The sequence below is a fragment of the Nestor notabilis genome, unplaced genomic scaffold (genome assembly GCF_000696875.1).
Source record: "Nestor notabilis isolate BGI_N333 unplaced genomic scaffold, ASM69687v1 scaffold12790, whole genome shotgun sequence".
In the NCBI taxonomy this organism is placed as follows: Eukaryota; Metazoa; Chordata; class Aves; order Psittaciformes; family Psittacidae; genus Nestor; species Nestor notabilis.
The window spans coordinates 53,517-70,897 of NW_009909788.1; the positions used below are offsets into that span (position 1 = coordinate 53,517).

General features: G+C 39.4%; 1 protein-coding gene across 1 annotated transcript in view; it reads left to right on the plus strand.

The window, feature by feature from the left end:
* LAMA3 (laminin, alpha 3) overlaps nucleotides 1-17,381 on the plus strand; it is a 103,591-nt gene that overhangs the window by 49,766 nt on the left and 36,444 nt on the right. Inside the window, exons 30-40 of the mRNA XM_010023076.1 lie at nucleotides 755-894; nucleotides 1,269-1,384; nucleotides 1,913-2,124; nucleotides 2,936-3,140; nucleotides 5,655-5,799; nucleotides 6,579-6,719; nucleotides 7,092-7,256; nucleotides 10,200-10,301; nucleotides 11,260-11,343; nucleotides 12,273-12,503; nucleotides 16,179-16,292. Coding sequence (XP_010021378.1) covers nucleotides 755-894; nucleotides 1,269-1,384; nucleotides 1,913-2,124; nucleotides 2,936-3,140; nucleotides 5,655-5,799; nucleotides 6,579-6,719; nucleotides 7,092-7,256; nucleotides 10,200-10,301; nucleotides 11,260-11,343; nucleotides 12,273-12,503; nucleotides 16,179-16,292 — 1,655 coding nt within the window. The remainder of the gene's footprint in view (nucleotides 1-754; nucleotides 895-1,268; nucleotides 1,385-1,912; nucleotides 2,125-2,935; nucleotides 3,141-5,654; nucleotides 5,800-6,578; nucleotides 6,720-7,091; nucleotides 7,257-10,199; nucleotides 10,302-11,259; nucleotides 11,344-12,272; nucleotides 12,504-16,178; nucleotides 16,293-17,381) is intronic.

The following is a 17,381-nucleotide window of genomic DNA, read 5'->3' on the forward strand; positions in this document are numbered from 1 at the left end:
GGAATGGGGATTGTGCCCGGTTCACCTGCCATTTTGTCTGCCACTCCTTCCTCCTCACACTCTTCCCCAGCTCCATCGTGGGGTCCCTTCCACAGGAGACAGTCCTCCATGAACTTCTCCATTGCGAGTCCTTCCCACGGCTGTGGTTCTTCATGACCTGCACCAGTGTGGGTCCCTCCCACAGGGTTCAGTCCTTCAGGAAGAGACTGCTCCAGCTTTGGTCCCTTCCATGGGGTCACCAGTCCTGCCAGCAAACCTGCTCCAGCATGGGCTCCTCTCTCTATGGGGCCCCAGGGCCTCCAGTGCAGGCTTCCGATGGGGTCACAGGCTCCTTCGGGCATCCCCCTGCCCCGTGTGGGGTCCTTCCCACATGGACAGCCTGCAGGACAGCCTGCCTTACCATGGTCTGCACCACGGGATGCAAGGGAATCTCTGCTCCAGCGCCTGGAGCACCTCCTGCCCTCCTTCCTCACTGAGCTTGGTGTCTGCAGGGATGTTTCTGTCATAGATTCTCACTCCTCTCTTCAGCTGCAGTTGCTGCTGAACAAGCAACATTTTCCCCCTTCTTAAATACTTTATCCTAAAGATGCTACTACCATTGCTGATGGGCCTTCGCCAGTGGGTTTGTCTTGGAGCTGGCTGGCTCCAATGGACACAGCAGAAGCTTCTAGCAGCTTCTCACACAAGCCACCCCCGTAGCTACCCCCACTACCAAAACCTTGCTTCACAAATCCAGTATGTTTTTTGTTTCTAGGTTCCTTCAATGCTTCCTTCTGCCCTCATACCTCTGGCTGTCGCGATAAGGTGATTGTGGAAAACCAGATTGAGCTTGACATTTCTGAACCTGAGATCTCTGTTACAGTGATGATACCTGATGGAAGAATGCTGGTTCTGGTATGCGTATTACATAAATGTAATTGGAAATGTTGTTCTCGGTTTCACCATTCGTTTAGAGATAGATGCAAAGATGAAAGCCAAAAAAAGAATTTTTTTAATGGTGTGTTCCAGATTTTTAGGATTTTGTGCACTGTTTCTGTTTGACTTTAAAATTTTAAGATACTATACACTGGTTTTATTTTACACTGCTTATAGCATCACAACTCTGGGGGGAAGATCAGCATGTATTCCTACTTTTTCTTCAGTTAAAATGTTACGGGTTTTGAGAAAATCCGGAATGCATAATGAAGCAACATTTAAATGTACAAATGCCTTAGATTCTGTCTTTTGCTTTCCTCAGAAATGTACAATTTAGCTTTCTTTGTTTTAAGGAAAAAGTCTTAGTTGTTCCAGCAGACACCTACAGTTACAAAATTCTTGACAAAAAGACAGTGGACAAGTCATTTGATTTTATCAACCAATGTGGAGGAAACAGTTTTTATATTGAGTAAGCATCGCTTTCTAAAAACCTGAACATTGACAACAAGCTGGGAATTAATACTACTTTTACTCTGTATCAAAGACATACGTATAAAATCCCCACCATTGTGCTACATTAAAATGCTATTCATGGCTTATGCTGGCCCACTAAATTTCCATGAGTCATTTTTCCATGACTTTCTATTGCAAATGAAATGTAAAGGTAGGGCTTTATTGCTCACGGTACAAAAGAGGAAGGTCTATGTCATCTTTCTCTCTTTGGTATTTCCATCTTTGGTATTCAGTATTTTGCTTGGCATGTCTGAACTAATTATATGACTAATATGCACTTTCTTTGAAAAAAAATCTCTTACCTGCATGTTCAAAACCATTCACCACTAATTTAATAAGTATACTCTTGCATGTGTACTGATGCCATTCTTATGTCAAAGAACTGTTTGAATACGTGACCCTAATTTATGAACCACTGCAGAGCACCCTCATAACAATTCCCAAGAGCCAGTACTTACATGATTTATATTTAAATTTTAAATAGCCCAGAAGGATCACCGGCCTTCTGTAAGGACTCTGTGAGATCACTAGTGGCTTTCTACAACAATGGAGCCCTGCCATGTAATTGCCATAGCACAGGTGCTGTGAGCCCTACTTGCAGCCCCCTGGGAGGACAGTGTATTTGCAGACCTAATGTCATCGGTCGGCAGTGCAGCCGATGCCAGACTGGCTACTATGGATTTCCTTTCTGCAAGTGTAAGTACATGCTCGGGCTTATTCAGCACCTGACCCAATTCTCTGATTTATATAATTCTCTGATTTTACTGCATAGTATGTCACTTTTCTTTGTAGGGCTTGATTCTATGAGAGGCTGGTTGAGCCAATCTTAGATTTAGCATAGCATAGCTTTCAGTTTGAGGCAGAAGTAATCCCATTCCCTTAAAGCACACATAGTTCATGACGGACCGTGCATTCACATGTGTTGTTTGATCAGGTGTACAGGGTTACAGTTAAACTGGTTAAAATCTATATTGTCACTCTCAGTCAAATGGATTTTTCTGCACTGACTGCTAAATCATTTCCAAGCTATTCCTGTTGTAGTACAGTTTACACCGTATCTGTTTTCCACAGATAATCAGTGGCATGGCATTCCTAATTCCTCATATTCTGATGTCATTTTTATGAACATTAACAGATTTATAGGTCAGTCCTCAGCTGCCTTCCCAGATGTTACACTTGATGTTTATAAATGTTGCCTTGTAAAAGTGGTGCCCTTAACACCAGAACTATTTGTCATTTAATCCTTGGCAGTTTGGGGAACTCATTAATAATGTCTGTGGTGAAGTTAAGCAACCAATCTGTGGAAGAGAGCCAGGCACTAAAGTTAATCTTTGAAACTACTGTTACAGTTGGTTTCCATGACCCTGAACTTAAAAATAGAGAGAGAAAACAATTATGTCCTTTAGACATAAAGCTTGTGTGTGTTTGTTTCGTTTCTAAGTTCAGTAAAAGTTGATCATTTTAAGTTGAGATGTGATTGATTTGTAGAACATTTTCTCTGACCTAGTATGCAACTGCGGGCAGCGTCTTTGTGATGACATGACTGGTAAATGCATTTGCCCTCCACGAACTGTGAAACCAAAATGTGAAGAGTGCAAGAAAAATTACTTCAGCTACCACCCTCTTGCTGGCTGCGAGAGCTGCAACTGTTCAGAAAGAGGAATTGTTAATGTGGCAAGCCCAGAATGTGAAAAAAACAACGGGCAGTGCACGTAAGTTTAGGTTATGTGTGTCATAAACAGGGCTTGAGTGGTTTGCTTTACTGCCCTTTTCAGGTATTTTGACGGGATGTGGGAAACCTTGATAATAGGGATTTAAGCAGTGCTTAGCAATAATGGGGAGTCCTGTTTCAAGGATATCTGCAATGTTTTAGTGGAAACTTAGTTTTGCAGGTATCTAATGGTGGTATTTGGGGTTCCTGGACTTCCATTCTCTTTGTCAGTGACATGCCATGTCACTCACAGGAAGTCATCAAGTCTCTGCCCAGCTCATATGACTTATTCAATGTCAGTAGCAGACCTCAGATCAGAGCTCATGACTTCTGGGCACATACGCCACTTGTAATGGTATACGTTATTTCCCAAATTCTTAAAATTTTGCAGTTCAGCTTCCACGGTCTGACATCTGGGTTTAAGTCTAATGATGTTTTTAAGCACTGTAAAGCTTGAATGTTTGTAACAAATTTTGAGAAACTTTGATGATAGGTGCGGTGTGTATGGAAAATATGGTTCAGTTGGAGTCATAGGTGATAATTCCCCTTAAAATTACACTTTCTGTATGACATATGATTATTTTTTGGTAACTCAGCATCTTCTAATAGGTATAGCATACCGCCACAACCATAGGAAATAATCTTAAATTCAAATGCTGTCATATTAGTATAGTTGAACATTTCCTTTATTTCCTCAGTGAGATTGAGTCCTTGAATAGCAAGTACAAATACTTGATAGCAAGGAGGTTTTGCAAGGCCAGGAGTACTTCAGTTTCATTGGTTCTGCTACGTTACGCTCCTAACAAAGAGCAATTTGTCCTTCCTGCTCTGCCATTAAGCCAATAATATCATAGAGAATGTATTATATAGAGACATATGATAGAGAACATTAATTTTCAGAGTATGATCATATTACTTCCCGAATTTAAGTTTTTTTCCTAAGTCTGTCCTTTTCATATGAAGCAGATATTGGCCATATCCTGAGAGCAAAACAGATTTCTGTTTTCATGTTTAGAAGTTGGGCTTCAGGATTAAAGTGTACCATATTCTGTGTCTCCTGGTGCACTCTCAATCTGATTAGTTTCTGCTTTAATTTTCCTCATAGAATAGAAGATAAAAATCAAAATAAATACTATGCAAAAATAAATCAATAAATTGTTCAATCAAATGACTTTATTGAAAGGTCTTAACACATTTCTATTCAAGTAAAATTGAGGATAATTTTTGCAGAAATAGTCACATTTTTCCATTTCAGTGAAAAGCTGTATTGGATTATTATAATGGTGATACTTTTCACCTGCAGCCTAATTGGAAATATCAAAGAAGCGACAGCAAAGTTTGGCATTAAGCAAGTACTTTAGGACTGATTGCTGAAAGATATTTCTAACTACTACATTCTGATTAATACTTTCCCTTCTGTGAATTACATGAAGTTTGAAGTCCCCATCCAGCTCCAGTTATCTGTGTTTGGGGGTAATGTATTCACAGAGACTTAGAGAAACCTCACCCATTGTTTAGTGAATTTGTGTAATGTATGAAAGCCATTACTCAAGTGCAGTCTACCTTGGCCTCATATTTTAACTCTTTATTTCCATTAAATTCACAGTGTTAGTGCACGTATGAATTTGGTGCTGAGAGCCAAAGGAGACTTCTCGAACTTGCTGACACTTTTAAAACCTATCTTATCACAATTAAAATGTGAAGATGTGGAAGGTGGTGGTGGCATATGTTAATAATGGATCCTTACTGTCTTGAAACCTGGTTTCCTGGGGCTAATACAGACAGTTTACCAGCATAGACAGTAGGAAGAGGGACCTACCTTCACTAGTTTTATCAGACTGTGCAAGTTTGTTGTAAAGGTAGGTTGAAGTAGCTGCTGCCACAGGAAGATCTTCTCTCTTATCTCAAGCCCTGTTCATAGCTTTGTGTTGGTTTTAACATCTGCTGTACTTCACCTAAACAAATATATTCACCTAAACAAGATATTCAGCGTCCACTGTGAGCAAATTAGATTTTATCCTTTGTGAACTGTTGTAAAGTAACTTAAGCCTTGTGGCAGGTTGAAGCCCCCATAAATTTTCATATACCTGGGATTATCCACCTTTTTTTAGCAGGTGAGTGCCTTGAGTAATGCCCAGCCACATCCTCCAGCTATAAATCTTCTTCCAGTTCTGCTTATCCATGTTGAACATCCATATTTCACACCTTGATGTATAGAGAGTAGTTCTGCACTGCAAGCACTGAATAGCTCAGAAGTCTAATTCTATTGTGAACATTTATAGCCTTCAAGATCAAATCAATTCCTAATCAGTTCCGCGACCATTTGAAAAGTCTCACTATTCAAATCTGAGAACAGTACTAACCTGCTGCTGTTTTGCTGTGCAAATCATAAAGTTGTGTCACAGTCATGTGATTGCTTCAAAGATGCACCTGCCTTTTGTTTTAGTCTTCCCACACTTGCTCTGTTCCTGCCTCCCCTGTTGACTCCCTCCTCTGTGTTTGTTTGCTGATGAAGGTGCAAACCAGGAATAAAAGGACAGCAGTGTGATCGGTGTGCTCCTGGAACTTACGGTTTCCCGAACTGTGTGCCATGTAATTGTAACAGAGATGGAACAGAACCAGACGTTTGTGATGCCCAGACAGGAATTTGTCTCTGCAAGGTCAGATCAATCATATTACTCCTGTATTCTCAAGCGTCATTTGCACATCAGTGACTATTTTGTATTTAATGGGGTGAATGAAGTGAATTTATTGTTAAGTTTCCAGTAAAAAATAAATGGAGCTGTACAAAATTACCACAACTTGCAGTATATGCAGATTATCATGGTAGCAGATAAATGCCATTTTTAATGAGTTCAATATCTGTCAGTTCAACGGGTGGTCTTAGGCCTTGCAGGATGTTACAGAGCTGCAGAGTAGATGTCCATTGCTTCACTGAAGCAATCTGTACCCTGCACAAATCTGCTTTATGCATCTGCATCTCTGCTTTTGGATGTTAACCAGGTCCCATGCTTTTTTTAGCCATATTATGTCAGTTGACATTTCACCACATCATTATGTGCAGGAAATCTTCTTTTGTTCTGATCTGCATAATTAAATGTGATAAGTGTGAACTTGCACAAGTGACCTTCTATATTGTAGGTTTGGAAAAGCCAGCAGGAGGTTTTTGGCAGGGAAGTTACCAGCTGTCTCTGACTAATATTTATTACTCAGTGGTTCACTTTATAAACTGGAAAGCTCCTAAGATAGTCTTCAAGAAGTCAGTTTTATTTGCATTTGGAGCATGGTGTATTCAAGAAAATGACACATTTTCATTCATGTTTCCTTGTATTTAAATAAGTATTCTTTCAGAAATTTTGGTTTATGTGCAGGAGGTTTTGGGGCCCTCACCAAAACAAAAATGAAAGTCCTGAGATTTCTTTCAATTATGCCTTAACAGGAGAATGTTGAAGGTGCAAAATGTGATACTTGCCGGCCAGGATCCTTTTATCTGGACCCTTCTAATCCCAGGGGATGCACCTCTTGCTTTTGTTTTGGAGCAACCAGCAACTGTCACAGCACAAATCGTCGTAGAACCAAGGTGTATCCAATAGTTTTTTTCTTTGCTACCATTCTCCTACATTTATCCTTCAAGATGCTTTGAAAAGCATGTGTCATTTTACATGTGTATATCATAGAGGCATTTTGAAACCTAAGAAATGTTTGACAGATTCTAGAGGTGACAGGCCAAAGGTCTGCATCCCAAGTAGCTTTGGCACATCTGTCCCACTTCCTATGTCTTTTGAGTTCTTTGCAACATCTGCTGCTCAAAGACTTCAGGCTGACTCTGGCGGGGTTGAATTTCATGCTAAGGAAATTATAGAGGTTAAACAATTTTTCCTCACTACTTGGTGCTGGTAAAGTTTAATAAAGGGTGAAACAAGCTTTTATTTCCCTTATGTATTTTTGTTAGTTTGTGGACATGAAGAACTGGAGCTTGGAGGCAATGGATGAAAACATTGACATTCCAGTCACTTTCAATCCAGTCAGTAATAGTGTAGTGGCTGATGTTCAAGAATTGCCTGCTTCAGTGCATAGTTTGTACTGGAAAGCACCACCATCTTACCTGGGAGAGAAGGTAAATGACACCTGACTTACCTGGTTTTATAACATATATTCATCTTTTCTAACATCATTGATAAAGAATCTCACTGTTTTTCTTAGATACGTTTCTCTCTCTTCCCTCAAGAGATTCTTCTCTCTCCTAACTGTCATGCCAGGAATCACAACACTTCACTTTACTTCTGAATACAAAGTTAAAATTTTAACCAGTAGTGTAGAATTAATCATCTTGCTTGGTGCTGGTCTTTATGTGAACAGAATGTTCAGGAGCTATGGTTCAGAGAGCTTGTACCTTCAGTTGCTTTTCTGAAGCGCAGAACATATACAGCTTACCAATGTGCCCAAGTATCCTTTACACTCCCTAAAGTACATCCTGGGCAGATTTCCAAAAGAATAAATGTGATTATGTGCTCAGTGTATGCAAAAGCCCCAGTCTTTTGCTTTTGATATGTCACTTGGGAAGACCACCACCTGGTTTTCTAACCTTTTTGCTCTTGGAACTGCTTGTTCCTCTTTCTACTCATGCATAGGAGCATTTTGCTCACAGTTAATACCTATAGGCATTTCAGACTGGGGATTACACTGATTGAGGGAGACTTTGATAGCAGGGGCTTGCAGGCCCAGAGTGCCAGGTTCTCTCTGGTTGGAACTCTGACGGTGTCCATAGTAGCTAGGCAGTTGTAGGACACACAGGCTTTTCAGATGCAATCCTACTGCCACACAGCTGAACACAAAAGGGGTAGACACCACAGCATCAAAGATGGTACAATTTTTGTAGTTCCTCTTAGTCCTCATTTTAAAGACTAGAGCAGTAGTTTTCATCCTGCTCTCCCACCCTCAGAGGTACATCTTTCAGTTGCACAGCATGTTTAGTTAGGGTGCTTTTTGTTAATGTAATAGATGTTGTTGTTGTTGTTTCAATGTCTGCAAACTACTTTTTAAAGAAATTTCACATTAAAGCGTATGTTATCTACTACAGTGTTAGACCAAAAGTATTCTGTTGTTCCCATAACAAGATACAAAGCAGGCAATAACCCTTTTCAATCACAGCTATTAAGAACATTGCTGTTAGTTTTATGTTGCATGTCACAGTATCTAACTAGGCATGCCATGACTTGCTTTTATATACAGTGACAACACTGTAAATAAAATAGTTCTGGTTTTGTTCCTGCTCTTACTGTACGCTGTGTGTAAGTGTATATTTTAGCACAGGCAATACTGCAGTAGTGAAAGCATCCCCTCCAGCCCAAATGCTATCTTGCTGCTAGTTTTACAAGCTCATTTATTTACCAATTAGTCACATTATTATTGTATTCTGCAATGTCAGGTTTTGGTCTACTTCTAGTGATCGCACCTCTTTCAGAAAATGTGAACAAGATCAGTGCAGATCCTGTGATGAGGGTATAAATATTGTTTTCCATTATCTTAAACCTTTTAATTAGTTCCACTGGAACATTAATATTAAGCAGAGTATAATTTCTTTCCTCTTTCTATCTTTTGTTTACAAAGTTTAAAGGGATTCAAATGTATAATCTGTAGCAGTGCAGAATCTAACAGTCACTGACAAATTCAGATCACATCATCCCCATATTCTGCTCTTTTCTATTTTAACATTCTATTTAACAGACAACATTTAATGCTAGAAATACTCTGCATATAGAATATAGAAGGAAGTTTATAATGCAATTATTTTCCCATTTAAAGAAATAAATAAAAAAGCAGTAATACAACAGCCTTTCATATGATGCAGTCCTGAAGTGTGTGTTAAACAGGAAATTAGCTCTAATCTGACTTTTCTTATATTTTTGGGAAAAAAAAAGTATATGCTGTTGTTTTCATTGTGTTGGCAAAATATAGCCAACATTCCAAATGATGCTTTTGAAAATGCAATTGGCTGAAGGTAGTAGGATTAATTATTGCCCTGTGACCCAAAGAACATATTTAGTACTGAGATGCCTGTGTTTCGTTTATAATTCATCAAAGTATATGGAAAGGGGTAGGTCAAAGGCTGGTGCTTACCTGCAGAACACCAGAACCGGACAAAGCAGTTCTTCCTCTCATGTCAAAACCAAGCATAAGCTATAAAGGGCAAAACAGCAAGGGGTGCAAAACAAAGTAATGTATCTGTTGCAAAACACCTGATTTCACCTAATACCCACAAACCTTTCTAGGCTCCTAAGCTGTGCCTGGAGCTTCCATTTCTCTCGATATGTTTTGAACTGAGTCACTCATACACAACCCATGGAAGCTGTTTGTCAGATGATTCAAACATACTTAACTCAGTCTTTGTTCTGGGCAGCAGCGTATGTATTCGGTTGGGCTTGGGGCTGCCTGTGGTCACCTGTAATTGAGCCAGAAGTGTGGTTTCAGCTCAACCTACAGCAACAGTCTGTTTACAACGACAGAGCTAGTAACAGCTGATATGAGTAGAAGTTCCATTCTGCAGAAAGTGGAGCAAAGATTTCCTGATTAGATTCATGTTTGTAGTAAGTCTTGAGAATGGTGGCCTATAAAAGCCACCTCTAACATGTTTAGTCTGACTTACCCTTTTTATCCATGGCTTTTCATGGGGTTCACTACCACTCCTGTTGTCAATCTGACATCTTCCTTTGATGAGCCAAATCTGTTCTGTAGGATCAGGGGAAGAACAACATTTGTGTGAATATGTGATTTCTCCATGATACAGGTGGTGTGGTCCAAGGTATGAAAAAAACCCCAAACTGATGCAGATAACCTTCCAGATAACAGTACTGCTCAAAAAGTTATGTCAGATACACAAAAATAAACAAAACAAGAAGTAACTTCTTCCAAGCAACCCCTATTTTCATATCTTGCCTAAGGAATAGTGTAAATGTATCATTTACAGTACTGGAAGATGGCGTAAACTTGAATACAAGGTTATATTAATACCAAGCAATCATGCAGTAAAGTGTCTCTGGTCTTGTGTATTTTGTTACAGCTTTCTTCATATGGTGGCTTCCTAAGTTACCAAGTGAAATCTTTTGGCTTACCTAGTGAGGGCATGGTTCTTCTGGATAAGAGACCTGATATACAACTAACAGTAAGTTTTGAAATATTATTTTTTCTTTCAAACAGTACCAATACCATGATTTTTATATGTTACCTGACAACTCTATCAAATTTTGCTCCTATAGCTTGCTTTACTTTTATAGCAACTTGCTACATTCCTATAAAAGTGATTTTACTGCATTTTGCTTAAAGCCATCAACACAGCTATCTATCTCTGTTGCCAAAGTAATAAATTATTAAGCATAATTGACTTGAGAGCAAATAAAAAGATAAAACAGGATTTTCTCTGTAAAATGCACCTGTGAAATAAAAATAATTAATGCCTTGCACACTTGTCAACAAGCGTGGCCTCAACTCTGCAAAGTATGCCCTGGATTCCATGTGTAACTGATCTCATTTTCTGTAAGAGTTTTCTTTAGGATAAAATTAAGCATAGTTCTAAGGCTTCAGGGGAGTGAAGTAAAAATGCATTTTTGGTTAGCAGTTTTTTAATTTAACCACTTTAGGGCCAAAATTGAAATCTTCTACTGTTTGTTGAAATTCCCAAGAGGGTGGTTTTGTTTCTTGAGAATATACTAATTCAGTATTCTAGGATTCTCATTGGGAAACATGCCTCATAAAGTACTACAGTAGTATCCAAAGTCATTTGTGTACCAGGACACAAAGCAGAGTATATCAAAATGCAACATTTTTGCTCAAAATTAATAACTAGCTCCTATGGAAATTGTTCATCATTAATTTAATTCTCTGGGTCTTATATTTGAAAGCAAGGTTGTTACTAGGCAAACACACTGAAAACCCTGCTGACACTAGAATACAATGCCTGCTATACCACTTTGCTGACAAAATGACATACAGTTTTCCTAGTATTACTTAGTTTTTATCCCCCAAAGAACAGGATTAATGTGCTTCACCAAATTTTGCTGCATCTGAACACCCTACTATAAAAAGTAGGGAAACAGCAATGTTATATTCTTATTCTCACACAGGGCCAGCAAATGAAAGTTGTTTATATGGATCCCAATGACCCACTGCCTGACCGTCAATATTATGGCCGTGTGCAGCTCGTTGAGGTAAGAAATGAGACTGAAATGGCCTTTCCTTTCTTCCTGGTGGCACATAAAAAATACTCAGCTAAAATGTGCAGAAATACCAAATACTTGATAATATTAGCACGTATGAGCTGAAATACTGTAGACCCTCATTACAGACAGCATTATTTCTCTCTCTTTACTGCCACATTGAACCTGGGTTCTGGTTCATGGCACCTAAGTTTAGCACCTCTAAATTAGGCATCTTGTCCAAGGTAGCCCTTAGCACTCCCTTCAGGGCCAGTGGGGTAATACTGAATCAGTCATCAATGCAAGATGATTCATTGCAGCTCCAGATAGGATGTAATGAACTGTTATCTGTTTTACTTTGATGTCTAGCTATCTAGTTTAGAATGGGTGTCCAACACTCGGGCAGGCAAATTTAGCAGGGATTATTCCTACCTTAAACCTGTGCTCAGAATGTCAGACTGGGTTATTTATTTCTATCCATATGCAGGCAAAAGAAAAGATGTTTCTTCAAGCCAGATTCCATTTTCAGTAATGCTGTATCTATTATCAGCAAGAAAGTATGCGAAGGCAGCCCTCAAAGATTGGATTTCTAGGACTTTGCTTGTTCTTAAAAATAAAAGCAGTTTCCTCCACCCTTTTATGGTTTGAATGACTAAAGAAGAACCTATAAGCTTCACTTTTCAATGCCTCAGAGCCATATATATGTACCTTGCAAAGTAAAGGGTACATTCCTTCTGATTCTCATTATACCTTTTTCTACCTATCCTGTGTTTACATTCATCATATTGCTTTTCATGACCTTTATTTCACCCACATCGACTGGCACGATAGGGGTCTGTGCCATTGGGGTCTTCTCCCTTTTTCTGTCATCCTTTCTTCTTTGCAGATACTCTTTTTAAGAAGCTGCAGGGCCATGCTCATTTTGTACCCTTCATGTGCAGGGAAACTTCAGGCATGCCAGCAGCAATAACCTTGTATCCAGAGAAGAACTGATGATAATCCTGTCCAGACTAGATGGTTTACACATCAGAGGCCTTTACTTCATGGAGACCCAGAGATTAACTCTTGGTGAGGTTGGGCTGGAAGAAGCCACCAGCACAGGAGGTGGCAGTATCGCATACAGCGTAGAGACATGCTCTTGCCCTCCAGAGTACACTGGTGATTCATGTCAGGTAGGAAGCGTTTGCCACCATCCTGTAACCACTATCTTCTGTCTTGCCTACAGCTATACATACTGGTTTACCCAAGAGGAATGGGCTGCTTATTAAAGTAGTTAAATGTGCTTCTTGTGAGCATGAGCTCGTACAATGTCTCAAATACTTTCACTGTCTAAGAAGCACTTCAAGGTTGTTCAACTCATGATTGCTTTTGTGGAATTGTGAATGTCATTTTACATGTGTGAGGCACTGCAATGAGGGATTCTCCTGTGATGCCTTATAAAAGGCTCAATAATCTAGGTGGGTACTTTAATGGAGGGAAGGTCAAAATCGATTTGATCAAAGTCTTTGAGGCCCTGAAGAATGGAGCAAATCCCTGGTGTTCCTTATTTTAGCAGGGTTCAAAGGAAGTAGTCTGAATGTAGATAATTCTGGATACTTCCCTATTTTTATAGGAAAATGTTTGAAAGTTGAAGTTAACGTATTTGCAAAAAAAAGAAATTGGAGATTTTTTTATGAAAGATAATGTAAGCATTGCAAAGTAATACTGTTTCCTGAAAAACAGTGAAGTCCTAGCTGCAGTTGTATATGTTGTTCCTGTAGCTGTAATTCTTTTGGATGTCACTTTGCTTAGCTTAGAGCTTGACTGTTCCCATGTGCAAGCGCCTAAGGCAGCAGTATAAAGTACTAGAGAGATAAGTAGTGTACAAAGTGCACAAAATAGGAGGAATTATTCTCTCAGAAAATGGGTAAGGATTACAATTGCTGTACTAACCTTGCAAACATTTTTGAAATGAGAATGAAAGAATGGTATCTAGACCAGAGCAGAAAGATTGAAGAAAACATTTATGGCTGGTTTATGTTTCATGTCTGCATCCACTTCTCAGGGCAGCTAGTCATCATCTGTTAAATAACCATTTTGGAAATATTTTTAGAAAATTATTTTTTCACACTTTTGATGTCTGTGTCACATGCAAATCAGTGAGCATTGACTGAAATTCCTACTGCCATCCCATTGCTTTCAACATACTGCCTTGATAAGCTAAGCTGCTGGGTGTTTTTTATATAACCTGGTAGAAATACACAGCCAAAGGAAGTGATCAAGACACTCACCTGGGTAGTTCATAAGCCCCTATGTTTATGCAGTATTACTCAGGCAGTGATTAACTGCTCTAATCACCTCACTGTCTGGCTGCCTTAGGTGGGGAGGAGGTGGTGCCTGCCACACCCTGACTTAGGTATATATTGAGCTACAGGAACCGCGAGGTTACTTGTTAACCTCAGGAACAGTAATACGTGCCGTAAAACTTGACTCACGTATAAAGTTTAAAGGTGGGGCCCATCACAGCACGGAGCCTCATTAATCTAAGTCAGAAGCTGGAGAAGAAGGGAGTATAAGAGAACGGGCAAGCACTGAAAGGATAGCAGCATCTGTTCAAAGTGGAGCTAAAGTAAGATGATGGCCCAAGCACAGAGACCAAGGAATGTACCGTGGCTGGTTGTCATATTAGTAGCCCTGGGGCATTGTTTAGCACAAGGTATGCAGCAGAGGCGATTGTATCCTCACCTTCAGGAGGGGAGTCAGCAGCAACAAGTTCAAAGGGACTTTTACCTGAGACAGGTAATTTGCTCATTTTCCTTTACTTGCTTTGTTCCTTCTTTCTCTTTTTTTAAATGAGCTAGTTTGATAGCAACTTCTACATTCCTTAATACAGAAGTAATAAGAAGGCTAATCTTCTTGTGTCTCAAAGTACTTTGCTAACAACAGTGTGTAAAGAGAAGTTTCTTACAAATTGCTGTTTACTTGAGAACAATCAGACTGAACTCCTGAGCGCTTGAAAGCACATCTTTGTGTGGAATCAATTTCTCAATATCACAAGCACTGTTTCAAAACGTAAGCGCCCATGTATTCCAAATATGTTGTTTTAAAGGCAGCATAAATAGAAAAACAAAAAGCTGCATAGATTTTCTCCAAATGCATTTGGATGTATTTGTCAAATGAGTGATTCATTCTGCTCTCCAGAAAGACATTTTCAGTAAAAAGAATTTATATGGATTAGAGCCTATATTTTACTTAGTCATTCTGTTTAGTGTATTTCAGGCCCTGTTTCTTCAGAAGCTGTGTATATTGGCTCCCTGTTGTTCAGGGAATATATGCACCCTTTAAAAAATGTATTTGAAAAATTTCAAGTGCTTGTTCTAAATTCAGTCCTTGTTCTCACTGAAGTCAGTGTTAAACGCTGTAGATATTAGTATCCTGCATGCTTTTTTCTCTCTTCATTTTCATCCCACGTGAAAAGAAGGCAAAGATGCCACTAGCAGTTGTTGTTTAAACAGCAATAAATCAATATTCCTTTGGAGATCTGCTTTGGGAGAGGTGATTTTTTTCCCTCTGGGAGTTACACGGTTGATAAATGCACTACTTACACCTCAAACCACTGGAACATGATTTGAGACACCAGCCCACAAACCCTTTGCTCTTCAGATTAGTCCCATCAGTCTTGGTGGTGCAATTGCTAGGAGAAGAGATTTATGGCTTTAAAGTTCATGTGTCACTTGTTTTCTGAATATCATTGGAGCCAGCCCTCAACTGTGAGGTAGAGGCAAGGTATAGGTACAGTGCAGAAATACATTGCCGGAGGCAGGAACCTGGGAGGTGTCGGCTTCGTGGGAAGCACAGATTTTTGCCTGCTTCTGTACAGCTTCTAATCTTCCTTGCACCAGCACCACACCAGCTTAGTTACTAGTGAATAGCAGTGGTGTGGTTGGTGTGCCAGGATGCTGAGAAGAGAAGGTGGGCACGAATTTTTTAATTGTTCTGTATATGGGAAGGCTTTATGCCTGAGAGGAATTCCTTGTACTTTCTGTACCTTTGTGCTTTCCCTGTCCATACCAACCAAGAACCTGGTTTTAACAGATTATTACTACCTTCCTGGTATACGCTAACAAACTTCATGTCTCTTGATTCATTTATAATGTTCCTCTGTTTCAGCTCCCTACTTAAATCTAACTTTGATCTGACAGGCTGTGCTCCTACTCCTGTGCCCTCAATAGCTGAACATTCTTCTCATGCTTCCCGGGTCGCTGGGGCAAGCCTGTACTCAGAAATGAGACTGCTGCATGTTTTGTTATATCACCTAGCTCCGTCTTAGCATGGCTTTGTACAGCTCTAGGTAGACTTACTGTGGAAGTCATGATGAATTCATGTAGAAGATACCTCATTAGAAGTATTTCCAAGGATCACACTGTAGTTAGATTAATATTAAGATCTAATATAACCACTAGCTAGTATGTGAGATTTCCATATGTTCTTCTTTGAGAACACTGTAGTGTGAATCTATATTCAAATCTTTTTCTGTGGTTTAAAAGTTATATTCTACACCTTTGTACACAGCCACAGGAAATATATTCTTCTCAGAGGTTAGACTCAAAATTATGAAATCCCCACTACCACGAAGTGTAGAGCACAGGGTTCAGATGAGATTTCTTCAGCTCCGTTCATTCCTATTCACTGCATTAAAATACTTATAATTTAAACAATATGGGCTTGGAAGAGCTTGCAAGGAAATGTACACCCCCATTTCTCCTTAGAAATCACAAACAATTTCAAAATACACTCCCCATAACCTGTAAAACTTGCTTTCTGCCAACACTCACTATTGGTTATTTTCGTCTCTGCTTACTGTCTAGGAATGCGGCCTTGGATTTTATCGTGAGAATAACGGATATTTTACTGGACGCTGTGTCCCCTGTAACTGCAATGGAAATTCAAATAGGTGTCAAGATGGTACTGGAAAATGCCTTGTAAGTAACTACTGGCATTCAAGAAATTAACTGAGAAAGGAAAAAAAGAAACCTTACTGGAGTATGGATGATACAGTATTGTTAAAATCTAAGCAAATAAAAATAAATAGTCCTTGCATATCTATATCTAGATATAGATCTAGTACAAGTCTTTATGTCTTGTACTGTTAATGAGCATAAATAAGTTGCATACACTTACATGTACATTAATGTAACTGTGGGTGATTAGTATAATTCACGTGCTTCTTTTTGTTTTCTTCTTTCTCCTACCACTTTTGTTAGCTCATGGTATGAAAAGTCACCAAATTAGTGCATATGTGTTTTCAGTTATTTATAATAAATATGTGCCTTATCCTGACATATGCCATCTTTAGTTTTATACGTATGTACTAGGGTTTGCCAATGCTGACAACTACCACATTCATGCATAGCATAGCCTTTGAAGAATCTCTTGTTTAATCAGCATTGGTAAATCTCCACTAATCTTAATCTAGAGCTAGATGGATTACAAAATATTGCAATAAGTAAGTTGCAGGGGATAAAAGTTAGATTAATTAGAAAAATTTCAGCGGTTACTGAAGATACAGTGGAGCAGATTTTGCTCCCTGGCACACCACATTAAACCCAAAGCAACCTCATTGGAGTGGATCAGCCCTTGTAGCAATGAAGTGTGGTATTTGGCTGACTGTGCTTCTCCAGTTTATAGCCATGCTGCTTCTTTGAACATTTTGTTCTGAAAAATCCCACTTAAGAACTTTTCACAAATTTTTCACTTACTGTGTAAACAAGAACCTTGCCAACATCTTTCATGGTCTGTCTTCTCTGTTATTTCTTCCTTGTTCATGCTGCATCCGTTCTGCCTGCGGTGCATTCCTGCGCATTATGTCATTCCCCCTGACTTCGTCTCAACCAAGCCTCTTGCTCCAATGAAAACTATAAACCAATTCAACGCATTCTGGGGGATGACTTACAGGCTGCTGCTTTGGAAAGGCAGGGCAGGCCATGACAGGAAAGCGCTGCAGCAGAGCTATAAAGATGAGGAAGGTTTACTTCAGATGGAAAATTATAAGGGGGGGGGGGGGGGGGGGG